At 38.9% G+C, this 21,311-nt stretch overlaps 1 protein-coding gene across 1 annotated transcript in view; it reads left to right on the top strand.

Moving 5' to 3' along the window:
* The window catches only part of fnip1 (folliculin interacting protein 1), a 46,803-nt gene that overhangs the window by 13,880 nt on the left and 11,612 nt on the right, over positions 1 to 21,311 (top strand). Inside the window, exons 3-11 of the mRNA XM_037687867.1 lie at positions 3,580 to 3,717; positions 3,859 to 3,959; positions 6,670 to 6,744; positions 9,139 to 9,230; positions 9,937 to 10,020; positions 12,715 to 12,786; positions 17,140 to 17,275; positions 19,483 to 19,684; positions 20,015 to 20,100. Coding sequence (XP_037543795.1) covers positions 3,580 to 3,717; positions 3,859 to 3,959; positions 6,670 to 6,744; positions 9,139 to 9,230; positions 9,937 to 10,020; positions 12,715 to 12,786; positions 17,140 to 17,275; positions 19,483 to 19,684; positions 20,015 to 20,100 — 986 coding nt within the window. The remainder of the gene's footprint in view (positions 1 to 3,579; positions 3,718 to 3,858; positions 3,960 to 6,669; positions 6,745 to 9,138; positions 9,231 to 9,936; positions 10,021 to 12,714; positions 12,787 to 17,139; positions 17,276 to 19,482; positions 19,685 to 20,014; positions 20,101 to 21,311) is intronic.

Raw genomic sequence — 21,311 nt, 5'->3', positions numbered from 1 at the left:
GATTTGAATTTTATTCCTTTTATGTCATTGCTTCTTGTGAATTTGGGATTTTTTTTCTGAAAATATTTTTCTACAACTAGGTTAGACACAAAACAAAGTATGTAAAGATTTGTTTTAAACAGGTCTTGTGATCGTTTTTCTGGACATGATTAAAAGACGGTCGTTATCAACATGTCAGCAGGACTGTTTGTTTCTATGTCACTGAGAGCATAACCCTCATTTTACTGCTGTCTTTATCTAGATATGTGCTATAATATCTTTTGAAAATTATTCTGTTTAGATTAGCAGCTTTGTTCACTTTCACTATGTTTTTTTTTAAATTAAATTTATTTTTTTCTCAGCAAATGATGACACACAGTCTCCACTTCAGGGCTTTGAAAATTTGCATTACACATCTAATATTTTTGTTATGCCTCACTGTGTTGCTGTTTGACCCTGACCGGTTTGTTCTGGTGTTTCTTGTCACCAATAATGGCGTCAGCTGACAGCCTGTATGTACGCAGCATTTTTTCATCCTCACATGACAGGCGTGTCACTCACTGTTTCTATTTTTCATCTCTCTTTCTTGGTAATTCTCATTTTCTCTCTTTCTTGATCAAAATGTAATATTTTCACTTTTTTTTTTTTCCATTGATTTATTTTTTGTTCTAATTAATGTAATCATTCAGAACTTTGCTTACTAGCTTTTCTTACATTTCTCTAAAAGATCTAGATCTTTCCCCAGCCTTTTGTTTTTTTAAAGTCTTTTCCTCCCTTTTCTTTAGTTTCTGCTTCTGGAGCTTTTCTATTAATTTTACTTTTTCATCTATATATGTATAGTAGTCCCTCACTTATCGCGGGGGTTGCGTTCCAGACATCCCTGCGGTAGGTGAAAATCCGCAAAGTAGGAATGTTATATTTATTTTACCGGTAGTATTTATATATATTTTAAGGCTTTGTAAGCCCTTCACACACTCTTGCAATGTTCTTAACGATGTTGTAAACTCTCTAAATTCTCTAAAAGAGCACACCGAAAGAGAGCAGACAGACTGATGCTACAGTTACTGAGCTCGTCCCGGAGGTGGACTGGCTATGGAGAACACAGGGACATTTCCTGGTGGCCTGGCCCGCTCAGTGATTACTGAGGGACTGGACAAAAGGCTCGATTTGGATCACGCTTGATTATTTTAACTAACAATCCATGCCGCTCACTCAGGTATCCACCTCACTGAAGCTCCTTGAGCACTAGCGATGGGGAAAGACAGACCCCACCCCGCGCTCCCTCCTTCCTCTTTCTGAGGCTGTCTGCTGTGACAGACAGCCTCAGAAAGAAAAAGGAGGGTGCAGGGGGTGGGGTCTGTCTTTCCCTATGGCCAATCGTGTGTCGTGTACAATCATACTTTGAAAACCTGCAAAAGAGTGAGTCCGCGAAAGTCGAACCACAAAGTATTGAGGGACTGCTGTATATTTTTTTTAATCTTCCATGATAATTTACGTTTGCCTGACTTTTCTGTGCTCAGTTTTGCTTTTAACCTAATACCAGATTGTCTGTTCATCTTCTTTGTTTTGCCACATCTTCTCTTACCTGTTTGTGCATGCATTTGTGTTAAAGACACGTAATTTCAATCTCATTGAACAAACATTTTGTTGAAAATTATGCTATTTGAGTCAACTTTTTCTTTGGTTCAAATTTGAATGAAACTTGCAGGAAATATTCATTAGCTGTACCTCTGCAACTGAATAACGTTTTAAGCTAACCCAGTTCATGATGGTTACCACAGCCAACTGACCTTTGAAAACACACAAACGTCTGTCACTTGGTTAATTTTTACACATATTGAGCTAAAATTTAGTGTGGTAGTAGCCAGTTCAAGATGGCCACCACAGCTCGATATTAGCCAGCACAAAATGGCTATAACGCAGTCTGTTTTACAGACGAGCTTAAATTTGTTGTGGTACTAGGGCATGGTCGTCTGCAACACATCTGTACTCTGAGCAGAACATCTTGCAATTGACATTGCGCTAACATTATATTCAAAGTTCAATATAAGTTCTTAACCAAAGATGATTTTAGTTTAAATTCACCTAAGGTGGTGGGCGATATGCATTCTCTCAAAGAATAGACTTTCAGTTTTCTGATGCCGCTAATGACACTGTCACATTGTCTCACTCACGACCTCTGGCTGTCACACCACGTCACCCTGGCATTTAAATCAGGACGCTTACACAACTTTCTCAGAACCTTTCCTTGCATTTGCTGAAGCGTCGCATGTAAATGGAGCATGTCGTTTCTCACTGTGACTTTTGTTTTGAACACCCAGAGACCTGTAGAAACATGCATTCAAGTTTTTCCAAGCAGAAATTGTAAGAGTTGCATGAAAGGCAGTCGTTGTTTTTGGTACATTCTGCAATATAAAGGCTTAGCCAGCACCTTTGGTAAATTTGATCACATGAACGCTGAATTTTGTCAACTCAATTAGAATTTATTTTGGACACACTGTCAGCTTGAAAATGCAATGCAGAATCGAGCTAGAAATAAAGAAAATGTGAGGCCAGACAAAAATCAAAAGTCAAGAGAAGATGAGGAAAAATAAAAGTGAGGAAATGGTTGGAGAATAAGTTTAAAGGTGAATTAAAGGAAAAAAGAGAAGTAAAAGGATTTAGTGAAGGCTGTGTTGAAGTGGTGGACTGTGGGGAGGGAGAAAAGCAGGGAGTGATTGCTGTGCAGCTCAGTCACGAGTTCTCCAAGAGTCATATGACGAGCAGTCACATGCTGCTGGACTCTGTGTATACACCTCACACTGCACTGCAGCAAACGCACACACCCTAATGTGCATACTCAAACACAAACTCTGAGTTGCAGCTTCACAAGCTCCTGTGTGACACAAAGGAACATAATGAGAGAAAATGGAAAACACAGATATTCCAACACCTGTTGCCTGTACATCCTAATAAAGCAAGTGTCTTTGTTGCAATCAGTTTTTTTCTTTTTCCATGTTGTTGTTTGGCTTCAACAGTTTAGCTAAGCCATTAGAGCTGAGCTGAAAGCACACACACACACACACACACTGCAGTTACACACACCCTTTCTCTCCCCTGCCACCCTCCCGAATGCATTCCTCTTGAATAGACTGCCAAGTTAAGAAGGCACATGACTCGGGCTGATTGAGCTCACATTGCTGTCAGTTAGCTGTTTACCCAAGTGCCTCTGGGTTAGGTTTCTGTGGTTTTTGACCCACACAGTCTGGTGCTTCTTCTTTCTAAAGAGTTCACCTTGTAAATGTTATTTATTCTGGGGATAATGCATATATTTAATTGAAAGCATTAAGCTTTAATTTTGCACTAAAAAACAAACAGCAAATGCAAAATTGTTGCAGTTTAATTAAGGTTTCTTATTGCACTTGGACAAAATAGATTTAAAAAAAAAAAATTTTATGTTGTAATAATGAAAGCAAAGATTTGCACCAAGTTTAGTCATTTAGGTTTTCTTCTTTAGTCCGTTTAATGTTATAAAAAAGTTCCTTCCAAGTGTTTTAGTGTTGACTCTCAAGTCTTAAGTTCCAGTTAGCTTGAAATATTTTTGTTGTTTGTAACCTGCAGAACGTTGATGGCCAGGTTAAGATGTTTGGAAAATGCTGCCAGCTCCGACCTACCCGAGGCAGCAGCAGTTCTCTGGACAGCTCCTCCTCGTGTGCCTCTGAAACCAAGGATTCCAAGGAGCATGGCCTCCGCTTCCAGGTAACCTTTCCAGTCTGAGGCTTCCATTAAAATGTATTCATCCTGCTGTACTTACAGCACACCTTCAGAAGCTGCAGATGGCTTGTCTGAACGTTCAGGTGTTTATAAAGAACTGCGTTAAAAGATCCCTTTCCTCCTCAGGGCTCGAGGTGTTCTTCTGATGTGGTAATGCTGGGAGAGATGATGTTTGGCTCTGTAGCTATGAGCTACAAAGGGTCCACTCTTAAAATCCACCAGATCAGGTAAGACAATTGTACATTTCTAGTTTATGATTATGTAAAAATTTAAAGTCTTTAGGACAAGGCTGTCCAACCCTGGTCCCAGAGGGCCACTATCCTACATTTTTTAGAGTAGGGATGCACAATATTATCGGTATCGGCCGATATTAGGGATAAAGTTAAATATCTGACATCGGCCATTTCATCAAAGTAACTCACCGATATAAAACGCGCTGTTTTTTTTTTTTAAAATAGATCGTGTGTTACATCATTTTCAGTCTCGTTTTTGGCATCTGCATTTGGTAGCAGGCCAAATTGACAAAGACCATGCAGAATAAAGTAGTATTTTTATTCCACAGCAGAGAAACAGCAGAGAAAGCTATGTAGTCTCTGTAAGTAGCTCTAGAAAAAAATATCTATATCGGCCAAATACGTTTTAACATATTGGATATCGGCCAGAAATCCAGTATCGTGCATCCCTATGTTAGAGTTGTTTTTTTTTTTTTTTTTTGCTTCAACACACCTGATTGAACTCAGTGGGTAAATAACAGGCTTCTGCAGAATACAAAGAGGTGACTCAACCAATAGATCAGGTGTGTTGGCAGAGATAAATGAGTAAAACATGCAGGATAGTGACCCTTCAGGACCAGAATTGGACACCCCTGGAATAGACTTATCAAGTGAGCAAGTTCATTAAGAAAGAAGGAAAGACAGATGGGTCTAATTCCTGACACATTTTGACTTTAAAGATTAGGAAAAGTACAAATGTACTATGAGGACTGCGTTCTTCTTCTGCACCTACCATACCATACCACTTTATTTATAAAGCACTTAAAACAGCTACAAAGCCAACCAAAGTGCTGTACAGACAAAACAACAGGTAACACACAAAGCAAAATACAAAATGAGGTAAATCAGAATATAGACATAAAAACGATGCAGATAATGACGACAAACCAGTGTGGAGCATACAGGATCAAAACACGGATCTTCTGGTGTTGAAAGCTATTGAATAGTAGTGAGTTTTTAAACGGGACTTGAAAACCGAGAGGGAGGGGGCCTGTCTGACAAGGAGAGGTAACTTGTTCCAGAGTCTTGGTCCTGCTACAGAGAAGGCCCTGTCCCCTCTGCGCTTAAGACGAGTTCCTGGAACTGTGAGGAGCAACTGGTCCGCTGACCTCGGGGAGCGTGGTGGGACATACGGTTGTAGCAAATCAGAGAGATGGGGGGGGGGGGGGGGACACTGTTCAGTGATTTGTAGACATACATGAGTATTTTGAACTGTATTCGAAAGTGAACCGGTAACCAGTGCAGTGAGGCCAAAACTGGTGTAATGTGCTCTCTTTTGCCTGTACTGGTTAAAAATCGAGCTGCTGCATTCTGGACCAGTTGTAGTCGTGCAATGGAGGTCTGACTGATACCAAACAGGAGCAAATTGCAGTAATCAAGCCTAGATGTAATGAATGCATGTATTACTGTCTCCAGGTTATTTTTGGACAATATGGGCTTCAGTTTAGACAGCTGCCTCAGTTGGAAGAAGCATGACTTAACGATCATGTTTACATGATCGTTAAGCTTCAGGGAAGGGTCCATTATCACGCCCAGATTAGTGACTCTTTGTTTTTCTGACAGGGTTAGAGCGGAAAGGTCGATGCAGTGGTTTGTGATCGTGTCGTTGGGAGGGAACAACATGACTTCAGACTTCTTTTCATTGAAACTTAAGAAGTTTAAAGCCATCCAGTCCCTGATGTCAGCCAGGCAGTTGAGCAGCGGTTGAATAGAGCATGTACCATTGTGTCTTAGTGGGAAGTAAATTTGACAGTCATCGGCATAGAAGTGGAAGGGCATGTTGTGTTTCTGGAAAATGGCACCAAGCAGTAGCAGGTATAAAGAGAATAGGAGGGGACCCAGGATGGACCCCTGCGGAACCCCCCATTTAAGCTCTGCCTCTACGGAACTAAAATCCTTGATGGAGACATAAAAGGATCTGTCAGTGAGGTAAGATCTGAACCAATTGAGGGCTGATCCTGTGACGCCCACCCACTGCTCCAACCTAGCAATGAGGATCTCATGGTCGATGGTGTCAAAGGCAGCTGTGAGGTCCAATAGGACGAGCAGCACAGAATCACCGGTATCTGTGGATCTGAAGATGTCGTTAAAGACCTTCAGCAGGGCAGTTTCAGTGCTGTGGAGAGGTTTGAAGCCAGATTGGAAAAGCTCTAAGATGGTGTGATCCTCCAGGAAGCACTTCAACTGGGACTCGACTATTTTCTCCAGTACTTTAGAAACAAATGGGAGTTTGGAGACATGCTGGTAGCTGGAAACGACTGAGGGGTCAAGGTTTGCTTTTTTCAGGAGAGGCTGGACAGCAGCATGTTTAAAGGATTTTGGCACCACGCCGGTGGATAAACTGTTTACTGTTTACTATGGCAAGAATGGACGGACCTAGAGTTGGAAACACCACCTTTTAGTAGTCGAGGGGGGACCACATCAAAGGGGGAACCAGAAGGTTTCAAGCTGCACATGACCTGTGCAAACTTGTTCACATGGACATTTTGTAGGAGCAGAACCTCTCAGCTGAATGCAGCATTCATAACTACAGCTGTACTCATTCTACTCTTTCAATTCAAATGGTTTATTTTAGAGGTCAATAAGGATGGATATGGCAGACATACAATTATGTTTTGGAAATAAACTCACATGCTGATAATCTTTGTCCCTGTGTTTATATCAGATCGCCACCTCAGCTGATGCTGAGTAAGGTCTTCACTGCCAGGACGGGAAGCAGTGTGTACGGCAGCCTCAACACGTAAGCTAATTCACACGTCATCTGCTTCCCATGACAACTGTAATAATAAACATAAAGAAATTGTGCTTGCTTACTCCAAATGAAATCATAATATTTTACTACAGAGACTCAAATATGATTTTGGAATTACAGGAACAGTTGTAAATTGGTTTAAATCATATCTATCTGATAGATTCCAATTTGTAAACTTAAATAAGGAATCTTCATCAGACACCAAAGTAAGTCATGGAGTTCCTCAAGGTTCAGTGCTTGGACAAATACTATTTATCTTGTATATGCTTCCATTAGGTAAAGTTATTAAACAACATGGGATCAATTTTAATTGTTATACTGATAATACATTTATATTTGTCCACGAAACCCAATGAATCCTATCCGCTACTTACACTTGTCTTACAGACATAAAATCCTGGTTGACCCTAAATTTTCTGCTTTTGATTACAGACAAGATTGAGGTTTTCGTTTTTGGACCTGAGCACCTTAGGAATTAATTTTTCAGTCTTTCACCCTCCTTGGACGGCATTATTCTGGCCTCCAGCTTGAATGTTAAAAATCTTGGTGTTATTTTTGATCAGGACATGTCTTTTATCCCACACATTAAAAATGCTACTAGAACCGCCTTCTTCCACCTGCGTAACATTGCTAAAATTAGAAACCTCTTATTTAAAAATGATGCAGAAAAACTGGTTCATGCATTTGTCACATCTAGGCTGGACTATTGCAATGGTTTATTATCTGAGTGTCCAAATACTTCTTTAAAAAGTCTTCAGTTAATCCAAGATGCTGCTGCCAGAGTCTTAACTGGAGTTAGTAGGAGATATCGTATTTCTCCAGTTTTAGCTTCTCTCCATTGGCTCCTTGTCAAATCCAGAATTGAATTCAAAATCTTACTTCTAACCTACAAAGCTCTCAACAACTTAGCTCCATCTTATATTTGAGATCTTGTTGTTCCATATTTTCCTAACAGAGCACTTCACTCAGACTGCAGGTTTACTTGCAGTTCCTAGAGTTTCCAAAAGCAAAATGGGAGGAAGATTTTTCAGTTATCAGGCTCCTGTCTTGTGGAACCAACTTCCAGTTTCTGTCCATAAGGCTGACACATTGTCCAGTTTTAAGACTGGACTTCAGACTTTCCTTTTTGACAAATCCTATAGTTAGGCTTGGTTTGTTATGCTGTCTTTATCTTAGACTGCTGGAGGACTAATTGACCTCAGTTCCTTAAATCATTTGCTAAAATTGAATAGTTTTCATTTCACACTATTTCTATCTTATGTGATTCTTGACCTGCCATTGTGTATCTGTTCCTCTCAAACCCAGCCGGTTGAAGCAGTTGACTGCTTGTCCTGAGCCTGTTCTGCTAAAGGTTGCTTCCTCATGAGGGAGTTTTTCTTTTCCACTGTCGCCTTCATGCTTGCTCAAGATGAGAGTTCTGCGATGGAGTTAAACTCAAAGCAGTCTGCTCCTCAGATAAATAGTGTTAACTTGTTATTTTTTAAATATGAATGTTTCTGTGCAGTGCCCTGAGATTTCTGTTGTGACTTGGCACTATATAAATAAACTGAACTGAATTGAATTGAAATGACGTGAATGATAAGATTTCTCCGCCCACGCAGAAATGTAACCCAGGATGAGCTAACCTCCCATAAACAAACAAGGTTGCTGTAAAGGCTGAGGTAATGAAGCTCACAGCGTTACCTGAGGCATTGTTACCTTATCAGCCAATATTAAGGCAAAATAAAGTTCAGATACTAATAACTTAAAGTACTTACTGCAGTAGATGTTTTCATGCTGCAGAGTGACACATGGCAATAATTTTCAGTGAAATTCAGTAGGTAATAGTAAAAATTGTACATTTCACAACTTATTAGACACTTTATGCAAAGTCGGTTTAGTGTTAACTGATCATAGCAAGCAAAGCTTGTGCAACCAGAAGTTGCAACAAATATCTACATACAAAACGCACAAAACAAACCACAACTAGCTTCAAGCATTTCATTCAACCATTAAGCATACAATGTAATTATGACCAAAAAAAAGGAAGATTTCCTTGCAGTTTCCTTCATACAGAAGAACTTGTGGTAGTTCCAGTTTATCACTGTTGTATTCAGCTGCTCATGAGGCATCTGTAATGCAAAATCTCAACATTGTTGGGAGAGGAAAAGAGGGTGCAGCTGCTGCAGGTAAGGGGCGTTTCACTTGGGGACAAATTGCGATCGCCGATTGGTCAGTCGCTGACGAGCCTAATGGATTGATTGACAGCTGTTGTCATGACATTCTGTTTATGAAAGATTTCTTTCAGAAGCTGAGATAATCAATCAAATTTATGGTTGAAAAACATTCACATTAACCCTTTTGTTTGTTTTTGTTGCTTGTTTTCTGTTTCATCCCCCACAGGTTACAAGACAGTCTGGAGTTTATTGGACCAGACAGCAACACCCTAAGGCCAGATCAGAACGCAGGGCCCAGCAGTCTTTTAGGCAACATAGGTAACCAAAACAACGCAGCAGCTCCTGTGACCTTTCGGCATTCCTGGTTTAAATACAAACCACACTGGAAAGACTCGTTCAGCAGCTCTCTTTCTTACGTTCTCCCTCGTCTTGTGAGCAGAGACGTCAAAACTGCCCCTGAAAGCACATGATTTTTGAGGAAACGGTTTAGTCAACTCTCCTGTCCAACTCTGCTGATGCTTTTAGTGCTTCCCTTAGTCTAATGATGATTGCACTCATTGCTGTGGTGAAACTCTCACCATTTTAAGTTTATAGACGGCAATTGTCTCAGGGTTAGAAACTAAAAACGCACATATTAGAAAGATATAGATACATGTCTTTAATATTAAAAATCAGCTCTATTCTTTTGTGTATTTACTTCCTCATCCTCACAGAAAAGACAGAACATGAGCAATTTGGCAAATCTAAGTTAAAAACCCCAAATCATGATCATAATATATAGGAATATGAGTAATAAGCTGTGTTTTCTGTGAGTGATATTTACTGTCTTGTTTGTCTCACTGACAGAAGACAATCGCCAACTAGAAACTAAAAATCTCCTGTAACTAACGAGATGATCGGGCAGGATACTTCCATCTTTCCTCTATATTTGTTTGCTAATCATGGCTCATGTTTTTGTCTTTTGTTTTCTTCCTCTCCCTTTATTTTTTTTTTCTCTTCCATGTGTTTTGTTTGTCCGGCCCAGGATTTTCTCAGCTCTGCAGCCCTCGACGGGCCTTCTCTGAACAGGGCCCGCTGCGCCTCATCAAGAGCGCATCTTTCTTTTCAGGTTGGCGCTCCAAACTGGCTACAACCGCTGTGTGCCAGTTGCATGTATGCGTAGAAGCTGTAGTTGGTTCAGTAGTGGTTTTTCAGGATGCGGCATTGCATGTGTGTTGATTCTTGCATTACAAGTGGCGGTAGCAATAATGGCACGCAGTCGCACAACATCTACAAACAACCTGGGTCATATAGTTGAGGCTGAAGATTTAATAAACAAATAGGTTGCTTCCATTAAAAAAGTCTTGTTTGAACATTTTGACCTAAAAGATGGTACCAGTATGTAATCCCCACCTGAAATACTTAACTCTTGCATATCTTGTAAATCACAGGAGGTATGTATTATTTCAGACGTCTTCCTTCTGGCAGGGTCCAGTAAAACAACTTTACTTGAAAGCCAAAGGGAGTTCTTAAAAAAAAAAACTAAAACAAAAAAAAATCATAAATAAACCAGCCAGTAGTATCTGACCCAGGTGTATTGCATGTTTATAAAATGCATGGGGTTCACGGGTGTCGGTCACTGTAGCATTAGTCATTACTTTAGTTTCTTTTTTGGTACTACTTTACAATAAGGCTCCCCTTATAGATGGCTAATAAATATTTTATAGATATGTTATTAATTCCTCTATAAACAGTTTATAAATCATTAATAACTGCTTATTATGCATTAGTTAAGGGACTAAGTTACTACCTTGTAAGCACAAGCATTTGTAAACCTATTTTTTAGCGTATAATATTGTACTTTTATCACTGCATAGATATAGATATGTGTATCACATATCACTGTGTATAAGTATACACCTAATGTTATATCCTAAAAACATTAGGTTTACAAATGCTTATTATGCTTACAAGGTAGTAACTTAGTCTGAAATGTTTAATATAACAACTCTAGATTAAATATATAGGTGGCAGATTTGGCTCACTATTTCTCACTCACGCAAGAAACTGGTCAGTTTGGTCTCTTTCTCACCCTTAATTAATGCAAAATAAACCTATTATTAATGATTTATAAAGTGTTTATAGAGGAATTAACTTATCTTTAAACTATTTATTAGCCATCTATAAGGGGAGCCTTATTGTAAAGTGGTACCTCTTTTTCTACTTTTCCCTGTAAAATTCACAAACACACTTTGACTGTATCTTTAATGCTTCTACTAGGCTTTATTTGAATTAGTTAGTTGCATTTGAATTCTCTGCTTTTCTCTTCCAGGCTTTATTAATGGACATGAATGAAGTTAAACAGTTTAACTGTCAGTTCAGTTTAAAATGATTTGTTGGTTTTCATTCAAAAATGCAGAAAAGATGGTCATCAACACTTCCTCCATTTTTTTTTTTTTTAACCTTGGGCTATTCAGACACATCCACTTGCTAAATAGGCTTTTATTAGAGTCACACTGGGGTTTTCTCCGTCATTTATCACACATTGTCACACATGCTGAACATCAGGCTGTTTCTATATAAAAATGTTGTGGTTACATTAGTCGTGTTCATTTTGTAACATTTGCATTCAAAATAACTTGGGTTTTTGTTTCTTCATTTGTTAAAGAATTACAATTATTTTCCCAACTAGTGTCATAATGCAACAGTGCTGTGCAAATTCTTTGTTTGTCTGTGGATAATTTGTTTTTCTTATAAGTTGTGTACGGTCTTGCTGCCTTTTGGAGGTCTTCTCAGTTTAATTATTTTTATTTTATATGTTCGTTGTATTTCTGACATTGTTGTACTTTTTTGGTTGTATCATTTAGGGTCTCAATTGATTAATCAGACTCATGTTTGATTTATTGGCGTTTACTTAGAATCTGACCACCTAAAGGCTCTGAAATGTTGCTACAGCACATTAAACATGAACTTCAAGTGTCATTAGTTGTCACTTTTACCTTTCACATGGAGATAGAACTTGTGCTCTTTCTATAATAGTGAGTGTCCTTCTATTATTTCTATTCATCATTTAGTTTTAATCGGCCTCACATTGGCACGCTCTGTAGCTTTTTCACTCATATGCTGTTTGTCGTTTTCACGCCTCCCTGCTGTGAAACATATCGATGTTTTTCACATTTTAAAATTTGTAGCCGTCTAGCCTAATGCAGGAAATTGAATAGAAAAATCAGGAATAAAGGCTTGCACACTGCAGGACTTCACTTTTGACTCATTTATTGTATTACCAGGTGTTGAGCTAATATCTTTTGTTACCTGGTGCCAATGAATTGGCCAAAAGTGAAGTCCTGCAGTGTGCAAATCTTCATTTTCTGATCTGTCTGTGTGTTTTTCCACATTTTACTTTAGTTTTTAAGAGTTAATAAAATGTTGAAAGATTTTTGAAAGTCTGTAGCAGATTTTGTTGATGGTAAGAGCGAGTTTATGAGAAACAGCCTAATTCAACAATAGCGTTGTTTTGTTTTTCCGGTAACACTTCTTGTTACAAGAGTTGCAAAATGTTTGATGCTCAGCTGAAGAACTGCTCGGCTACTTTGCAGTAAAATTGGACTTGTTTTATCTTGGACATGGGATGTTAAAGATGACACTACAATTCTTTAGATAAATGGTGCTAAGTGCATCTTACACATATCTGAGTTCTGTTTTATTAATCACAGGTTCAGGAGTTAGTGTCATCTTTTTGTCTTTCACTCTTACTTTTTTGTTTTTTCACTCAACTTTAAACATTTTGTCTTTTTCACCTCTTCTCACACTTTGATTCTTCCAGGCCACAGTCACCCAATGGACATGCCAGGCCGAGGTCTGCACGACGAGAGGGACAGTGGCATCGCCAGGTCAGGTACGTTAATGAGACTTGCACCCAAAGCCTGGATTGTCCCACACTCGGAGCAGCTTTGAGTTCTTTGGCTGAGGTTGGAACTGTTTTTAGATTTATTCTGAAGAGGACAGAGCTAGTAAAACAGAACAGCAACATTATATTTACTTTTGCTTTTCCAAGTCAAACATAGGCTTCTAAAAATATTTTCTTTTCCTGATGTGAACTTTCCGGAATGCATGTGATACTGCAATTGAACATGTGTTTTTTCCTATGCACTTCCTGTGTGCGTGTGGTTGACCTGCTTTGACTTCACTTACCAAGTTCACATGACTGGCTGTTACACAACCAACAGAAACTTTAAGAGTGCTTGTGCAAAAAGAGCACATAAGCAAAGTTTTTTCCTCCTTAAAACGGTCTGCTTGTTTCCTCAGAAGGCTGATGTGAATAAAAAATGCAGTGCAAAAGATTTGTTTGAAAACATCATCACTTTTAAGTACTTTAAATCTGAAAGGCATTTAAGTAAACAGAATAATGGTAATCAAAGGTGGACTGGAGTATTGGGATATTTGCATGCATGAATGTTTGTGAACCCTTTATGATTTTTCTATATTTCTGCATAAATATGACTTAAAACATCATCAGATTTCCACACAAGTCCTAAAAGTAGATGAAGAGAACCCAGTTAGACAAATGAGACAAAAATATTATACATGATCATTTATTTGTTGAGCAAAATGATCCAATATTACATATTTGTGAGTGGCTAAAGAATGTGAACCTCTAGGATTAGCAGTTAATTTGAAGGTGAAGTTAGAGTCGGGTGTTTTCAATCAATGGGATGATGAAATGGTGTGAGTGGGCACCCTGTTTGATTTATAGAACAGGGATCTATCAAAGTCTGCTCTTCACATGTTTGTGGAAGTGGATCATGGCAGGAACAAAGGAGATTTCTGAGGAGCTCAGAAAAAGAGTCGTTGATGCTCATTAGGCTGGAAAAAGTTACAAAACCATCTGTAGAGTTTGGACTCCACCAATCCACAGTCAGACAGATTGTGTACAAATGGAGGAAATTCAAGACCATTGTTACCCTTGTAGATGAACAGATGCTGATATATTCATCAATTAAAACGGGTTCACTCATCTTTCTGGACTGGATAAAACGTGCATTGAATTCAATGAAATGTAACGTGAGACGTCATTTTTCTTTGACCCATCAAAATGAATGCGGTCATTTATTTTACAGAATCAAAGTTTAACATCAAACATTTACATTAATTTGGCAAAATATGAAAACAACAACATATAATTAATCAGTTTTACAACTAGGAAACCATACGGCCATGGTTTTCCGTTGCATCACCACAGACATTAATGAAAACATCTGGATTAGTTTTCTAGCAGAAAGGAGAGTTTAAAGATGGAAAATTGAGATTTATCTTACAGAGAGATGTGTGAGGGAATTTATCTGTTTTAACCAGAACGTGCACGCTCCTTCGGAACTCAGCTTGTCCCAAACAGTACACTTTTGGTGAAGGTCGACTTTTACCTTTTCTGAAGATAGATCAGTTCCGGTGTGGAGTCTCACTTCCAACCACTGTTCAGCGTCTCAGTGAGAACAGCCAAATACCTAGAGAGCCGTGCGAGGTTATCCAAACAGAAGTTATAATTCCCAAAATCGTCTCTGGTTCAGCTTGTTTGGTTTAGCAGCATCCATGAATGCCTGCGTTTTGCATTCATGAACTCCCAAACTCTCTGCCTTCTGGATCCCAAAACTCTTGAACTCTACTGTTGAACTGGGAAGTTGCCACATTTAAACGGGCTATACTTCCGGTTCATTTGAGAGCTTTTTGATTGGTGGATGGACCAGAACAGAGGTGTGGTTTGTGATGTAAGGTGTTATGGAAAGTCAAGGATTGTTTAAGAACAGACAGAAAGATATCATGGAAAAACCAGACTTCGTGGTGCCACCTCTCCTGTATCTTGCTGTAAAAGTTAAACATGACATTTCTTTTCAGTAAACTTTCTAGTTGACCGAAGCTTGAACTTTAACACACTTACAAATTTGCTCATTGAAGACAGAAAAATCAAGAAATTGAATCATTACTCTCTAATGTTCTCTAACTTGATTTCACTTTGAATTGAGGACTAAAAATCATTACTACTGTTTAAGTAAATAAAAATGAGTAGTTCACTTCAACACGTAAACATTGTTTGAACTAACACAATTTGATTATCAAACATTTGTAAAATAGTAATGATCATAGAGAATTGTCTTTTCCACTTGATTAATTCAAGACAGAAAGTCTCAGGATGGGTCAAACTGTATTTCTGGATTCAAATCAATGAAATGACAGTTTCTGTCCATCTGGTCAGTTTTGACATCAGGCTTAGTCCACTACACCCTCCCCAGGAGTGGTGGACCAACAAAGATCACTTGAAGAGCAAGGCGTGGAATAGTCAGGGAGGTCACAAAGGAGCCCAGAGTAACTTCTAACAACTGAAGGCCTCTCCCACATTGACTGATGTTAATGTTCATGAGTCCACCATCAGGAGAACACTGAACAACAATGGTGTGCATGGCGTGGTTGAAGGAGAAGCCACTGCTCTCCAAAAAGAACATTGCTGCTCATCTGCAGTTTGCTAAAGATCACGTGGACGAACCAGAAGACTGTTGAAAGAATGTTTTGTGGATAGATGAGACCAAAATAGAACTTTTTGGTTTAAATGAAAAGTGTTATGTTTGGAGAAAGAATGCATTCCTGCATAAGAACCTTATCCCATCTGTGAAACATGGTGGTGGTAGCGTCATGGTTTGGGCCTGTTTTGCTGCATCTGGGCCAGGACTGCTCGCCATCATTGATGGAACAATAAATTCTGAATTATATCAGAGAATTTTAAAGAAAAATGTCAGAACATCTGTCCATGAACTGAACCTCAAAGTGGGTCATGCAGCAACACAATGACCACAAGTGGTTCTACCAAAGAACGGTTCAAGAAGAGTAAAGTTCATGTTTCAGAATGGCCAAGTCAAAGTCTTGAACTTAATCCAATCCAGATGTTGTGGAAGGACCTGAAGCTGCAGTTAATGTGAGGAAACCACCAACATCCAGAGTTGAAGCTGTTCTGAGCTATGAATGGTTTAAAATTCCTCCAAGCTGGTGTGCAGGACTGATCAACTCTTACCAGAAACATTTAGTTGCAGTTATTGATGCACAGGGGGGTCACACCAGACACTGAAAGCAAAGGTTCACATACTTTTACCACTCACAAATATTTAATATTGGATCATTTTCCTCAATAAATCAATGACCAAGTATAATATTTTTGTCTCATTTGTTGAACTGAGTTCTCTTTATCTACGTTTAGGACTTGTGTGAAAATCTGATGATGTTATCGGTCATATCGCCTGCAGAAATATAGACACTTTTAAAGGGTTCAAAGTTTCTAGCACCACTGTAGCTTCTTCAGTCGTGTTCTACAGAAACTGACCTCTAAAAGCCCCCTCTGCCCTCTATCCACTTTCCTTTACAACCATCCGCACATCCATTTGGCACTTGCGTTGCTTTCTTTGCTCAAGCATGGGTCACATGGACCTGAATAAATATAGCAGCTCTTTAAACCAGCTACTAGCAAATGAGCTTCTAATTTAAGCTTCTTCCTCTCATCTTCACCCCCCCCCCCCCCCCCACTGTGTTTAAAGCCAGAGATTTCTTTATTCAGCTCTGACAGACGGGCATGCATGCATGCAAACATTCATGTTCCACATCCACTCAGATTTTCCTGTCTGATTTTCTTACCAGCATAAATTTCTAATGTGCAAAATGTTCACTTTCATCCACCTTTTTAATCACATTGCAGTAGTTTTGTTAACATGCTGAGATCAGAGATTGCTGTCGATAATGTAAATAACCCTGTGGTCATGGACCTTTACATGGAGTGTGTGTGTGTGTGTGTGTGTGTGTGTGTGTAGGTTTTCATTGTCACGCCAAGTTTTGGTGGAAATCTTCAACTTGTAACTGTCTGATATTAGATCGATCTTGTAAGAAAGTTGTTCAGTATTTAAAGGTTGTTTTCTTAACAAGGAAATAGGTCTGGGTTTGTGTCATTCATTTTTTGCACCTTTTTGAAGGATTTATTTTTCACATTAGGGACACCTACTGTGCCTCATTCTTTCCAGTTTATGTGTGTGAAGGATGTCTCATTGTAAATTGATAACCCTACGCAGTTTCTGTCTGACTCACTCTTATCCCTTTATTCTTGCCACCCACCATTCCCTCCATCTGTTCCCCGTTCCCCTCTGTGCAACTCCTACTCATTTTGGCTCTTTTCTCTCCTCCTTGGCTCTTCTTTCCATTCCTGCTCGTGTCCTTCCAGCCTCTCTGAGCAGCCTGTTGATCACTCCCTTCCCGTCCCCGGGCTCCTCTTTGAACAGCAGCTGTGCGTCCAGCTACCAGCGCCGATGGCTCCGCAGTCAAACCACCAGCTTGGAGAACGGCGTTTTCCCTCGATGGTGAGACACGTGAACTCATGCGTACAAACACACCTGTTTGAAGCCCTCAATGCAAATTAAAATACAAACAAATTAATAGAAACTGAAATTCATTTTGGAACAAAAGAGGCCGACGTGCTTGTATTTCGCTCAAACAAGCTGGTGTAATAGATTATTTTCATCATCAGTTCATTTGAAACTAGAGAAATTGCATTTCCTGTGAAAATGCAGTGTGAATGCTTATTGCTAAAGAACTTGCTGAAAAACAGCTGAAATGTAGCTGAAATGGAAGAACAAGCTTAACTTCGCATAAAAAATCAGAAAGAACACATACTTGCTGAATTAGGTTTAAATGAGAAGAAATGAGCACAAAAAATAAGAAATTAGCTAAAATGAAGGAATAAATTGGCAAAAAACAGCTAAAAAGTAGTTAAAAAGGCAGAAAGAAGCTTACACTACCAGAAAGAAGTGGAAAGAGGTGAAATGAGCTAAAAAATGTGGCATTAACTGTAAAAGCTAAATTTAGCACAAAAACAGCTAAATAGTAGCTTAAATAGCAAAAAAGCTGAAACTAGCAGAAATCAACTGAAAGGAGCATAAGCTGAAATTAGCAGAAATAAGTTAATTTGGCTGAAAGTAGCAGGAATTTTCATTAAAACTTTAATTTATCTGAAAACGGCTGAAATTAGCTAAACAATGCCAAAAAGGTAGCTGAAAAGGTAAAACAAGCTTAAATTAACAGAAGAAAACAGACAGAATACATTTGCTGACAGATGCAGAAATGAGCACAAAATAGTGGAAATTTTCTGAAAAAAGTTTAAATTAGCAATAAACAGCTGAAAAGTAGCTACAAAGGCAGAAAGAAGCTTAAATAACCAGAAGGAAGTGAAGAGAGCACATTTTTACTGGGCTGAAAAAGTTCAAATGAGTGCAAAAAATGCAGAATTAGTTGACAAAGCTAAAATTAGCATAAAAACAGCTGAATAGTAGCTAAAATAGCAGTAAAAGGTAAAACTTGCAAAAATAAGCTGAAAGCAGCATAAGAAGCTGAAATTAGCAGAAAGGAGTTAGAAGAAGCACACACATGTTGTAGTTAGTAGAAACAATCTGAAAGCAGCACAGAACAGCTGAAAAAACAGCTGAAAGTAGCTGAAAGTAGCTGAGAATTTTTAATTTGCACAAGGAAGCTGAAAGAAGCTGAATCAGAACAAAATATGAAAGCTGTAAACAGTTGTAAACAGATCTAAAGATTTGAAGGATGTAAAAGGAGCTCAATTAATTTTTCATGAGGGGAAAAAAGTGGCAGAAAAGGCTAAATATTTCAAAAAGCTAAAGTTGCACCAATACCAAAAGCACCCTTCTCCTGAATGAGCTGAATGTTTTGATTTATGATTTGTTGAAATACCACAAAAATTGTGGAACGAGAAAGATTCTAACAAATATACTAAATAACAATTGATCACAATAGTGTGAATACTTCATAAGTGTTCACACACAAAAAGTAAATGTACTGTATATACTGGTACTCTTAGAAAGTCATTTTAACCATTGACTTAGTGGTTTGTAAGACACCCAAATAGTGTCTAAATCCACTTTGTTTTGCCACTAAACAAGCTGCTAAGACGTATAATATTTGATATTACATACTGTATATTCAGCCCTAAAGCACTCGGGCAATCGCACACTTTAATCAGACACAACTTGCTCCATCAGTCACATCGAGTCTGTCGGTCACTGCCGTCCCTGTTCAGGGCCTCCGTCTGGCCTTTGTAAAGTTGATCCTGCGTGGACTTCCTCAGAATCCAGCAGGCAGCTGGGAAAATGACACAGACACTGCTGCTGTGTACTAATAACTGATCCCTAACAGGACTGTGACTAAACAGGATGTTGTGTTGGCCCTTCAACTATAAACTCAGCTGTCAGCTTCTGAGTATCTTCCCAGCGCTCCAGTTCAACAGCACCAGAGCATCTAGTTTACCAGCTGCAACAAGAAAACAGACTAAAACTCAAAACTTGTGTTTTAGTTGCTTATTAAAAACATTTAAGTTTCCAGTTCTTCTGTCTTTTAACTAAATATTAGTTTTTAATTGTTGTAAAATTACAGCAGACTATGTAAGAACAAAGTAATATAAAAGATGAGATCAAAGCTTTTCAAATAGCACAATATGGTTGCACCCTTAGTTTTGCCTTCCTTCATGCTTTGATGTGTGAACTCTTTCTCTGATCAGGTCGGTAGAGGAGAGCTTCAACATGTCTGATGAAAGTGGAGCTCAGAGCCTGGGGGTGATGCGGAAGAAGAAGATCGCCATCGGAGTCATCTTCACGCTGTCCTCCAACCCAGAAGAGGACAGCCGCTTCCAGGATTTCTTCTTCTCCCACTTCCCTCTGTTCGAAAGCCACATGAACAAACTCAAGAGTGCCATCGAGCAGGTATATTCCCGGTCAATTGTTTATCGCAGGCTAACGTTTTATTACATTAATATTGTAAATCAGTAACCTGGTTAACACGAAGGAGATAAGACTGCTGTTGTAGTGTTGCCAAATGTAATGCAAAGCTTGCGTTGGTGTCAGACTGACCGGTCAGTACTTTGTAAATCTCTGTTGTTTGCGCTGCTGGAACCGTCCAGCTCTGAATCACTCCGTTTTATCCTCAGTCCCACTTTCTGCTCATCCCTTTTGTGTCTCCTCCCTCACAAATTCCTCCATTTAATAGCCTCTGTGCCAAATGTCTAAAACTGTGTGTTTTGTGTCCCTCTCAAGGCCATGAAGATGAGTCGGCGGTCAGCAGATGCCAGTCAGAGAGCTCTGGCTTACAATCGAATAATCGATGGACTCAACGAGTTCAGGTTGGGCACCAACCCCCCTCCCATTTTATTTATTTATTTATTTATTTTACCCTAGCACAGAACTGTTGTTAAAGTGGCTCAAAATAGTTATTCACCAAATTGTTCACTGTCTTTTTACTGCAGGGTTACAAGTAAACATTCCCTGTTCACTAAAACAGCTCTTTTGATCATAACATTTTCTGTTCTTTTGCACCATGCAAATCTTTATTTTGTGATAAATAATTAGGAATTTCTGCACAATGATGGATGATGCATATCAGCAGTGCCATTTGCATTAGTGAATCATGTGTAAATATTGACATGTGGATGCTTCACGGGATGTAAAGAGTGGAACAACAAGACTGATGTTCCAAGAAAATAATCTTACATCACAAATGTGACATCCAAACAAAGTTTACACAAGCAACAAAGTCTTCATTTTTTGTAGTTGGTCTCAAACACACATTTTTTTAAGCATTAATAACATTATGGTTATATTTGATCAAATTTATATGATCAGGAAATAATGAGTGGCGTATTTTCTGCCGTACACGTCGCTCCGCCCTATAAGTCGCAACTATTATGCGTCACCACTGACAACCCAGAAATGTGAGCTGGTGGCGTGCCAAAAATTGATTAGCTGCCAAATGGCAGCTGCGGTAGCGTGCCCGGGAGGACTTTAACACAAATTTAACAAGATTAACACTTAAAAACAATTATTTATTTGCTCGAAATTATAGTAAAGGTGTGTCTCAGTCTAACTTTTCCTTAATAAATGCACTTTGATGGTCAAATCAGCTGCATTTCAAAACCTGATTTGCAAAAGCGGGCACGTACAGAGGGACGAGCCTCCGCATTTCTTTGAACTTTAACAAGATATCTACCTAAAAACAATTATTAGTTTGTTCGACATTATAGTAAAGGTGCGTCTCAGTTGACCTTTTACTTAATAAATGCACTTTGACGGTCAAATCAGCTACATTTCACCAGTGCGGCGCCGCAAAATGAAGCTGATTGACAGTTACTCCAGGCAAGCTGGATGAATGTGGCAGGCTGTGGCAAGCCGATTGTGTCATTAATAGCCACTTTTACCTATTACATGACGCAACGGCATGCCATACTACTAGAGTGCCATCTAGTGGCTAAAAATGGTAGTGTTCAATATTTTCAGTCAGAATTAATGAAAACGGTCATATCTCAGCCAAAAATTAGTTTATAAATATGGAAAAAAA

This window comes from Nematolebias whitei, chromosome 14 (assembly GCF_014905685.2).
Source record: "Nematolebias whitei isolate Nwh7 chromosome 14, NemWhi1, whole genome shotgun sequence".
In the NCBI taxonomy this organism is placed as follows: domain Eukaryota; kingdom Metazoa; phylum Chordata; class Actinopteri; order Cyprinodontiformes; family Rivulidae; genus Nematolebias; species Nematolebias whitei.
Note: the sequence above shows the minus strand (reverse complement) of the source record. Positions and strands in the feature narration are given on the sequence as shown.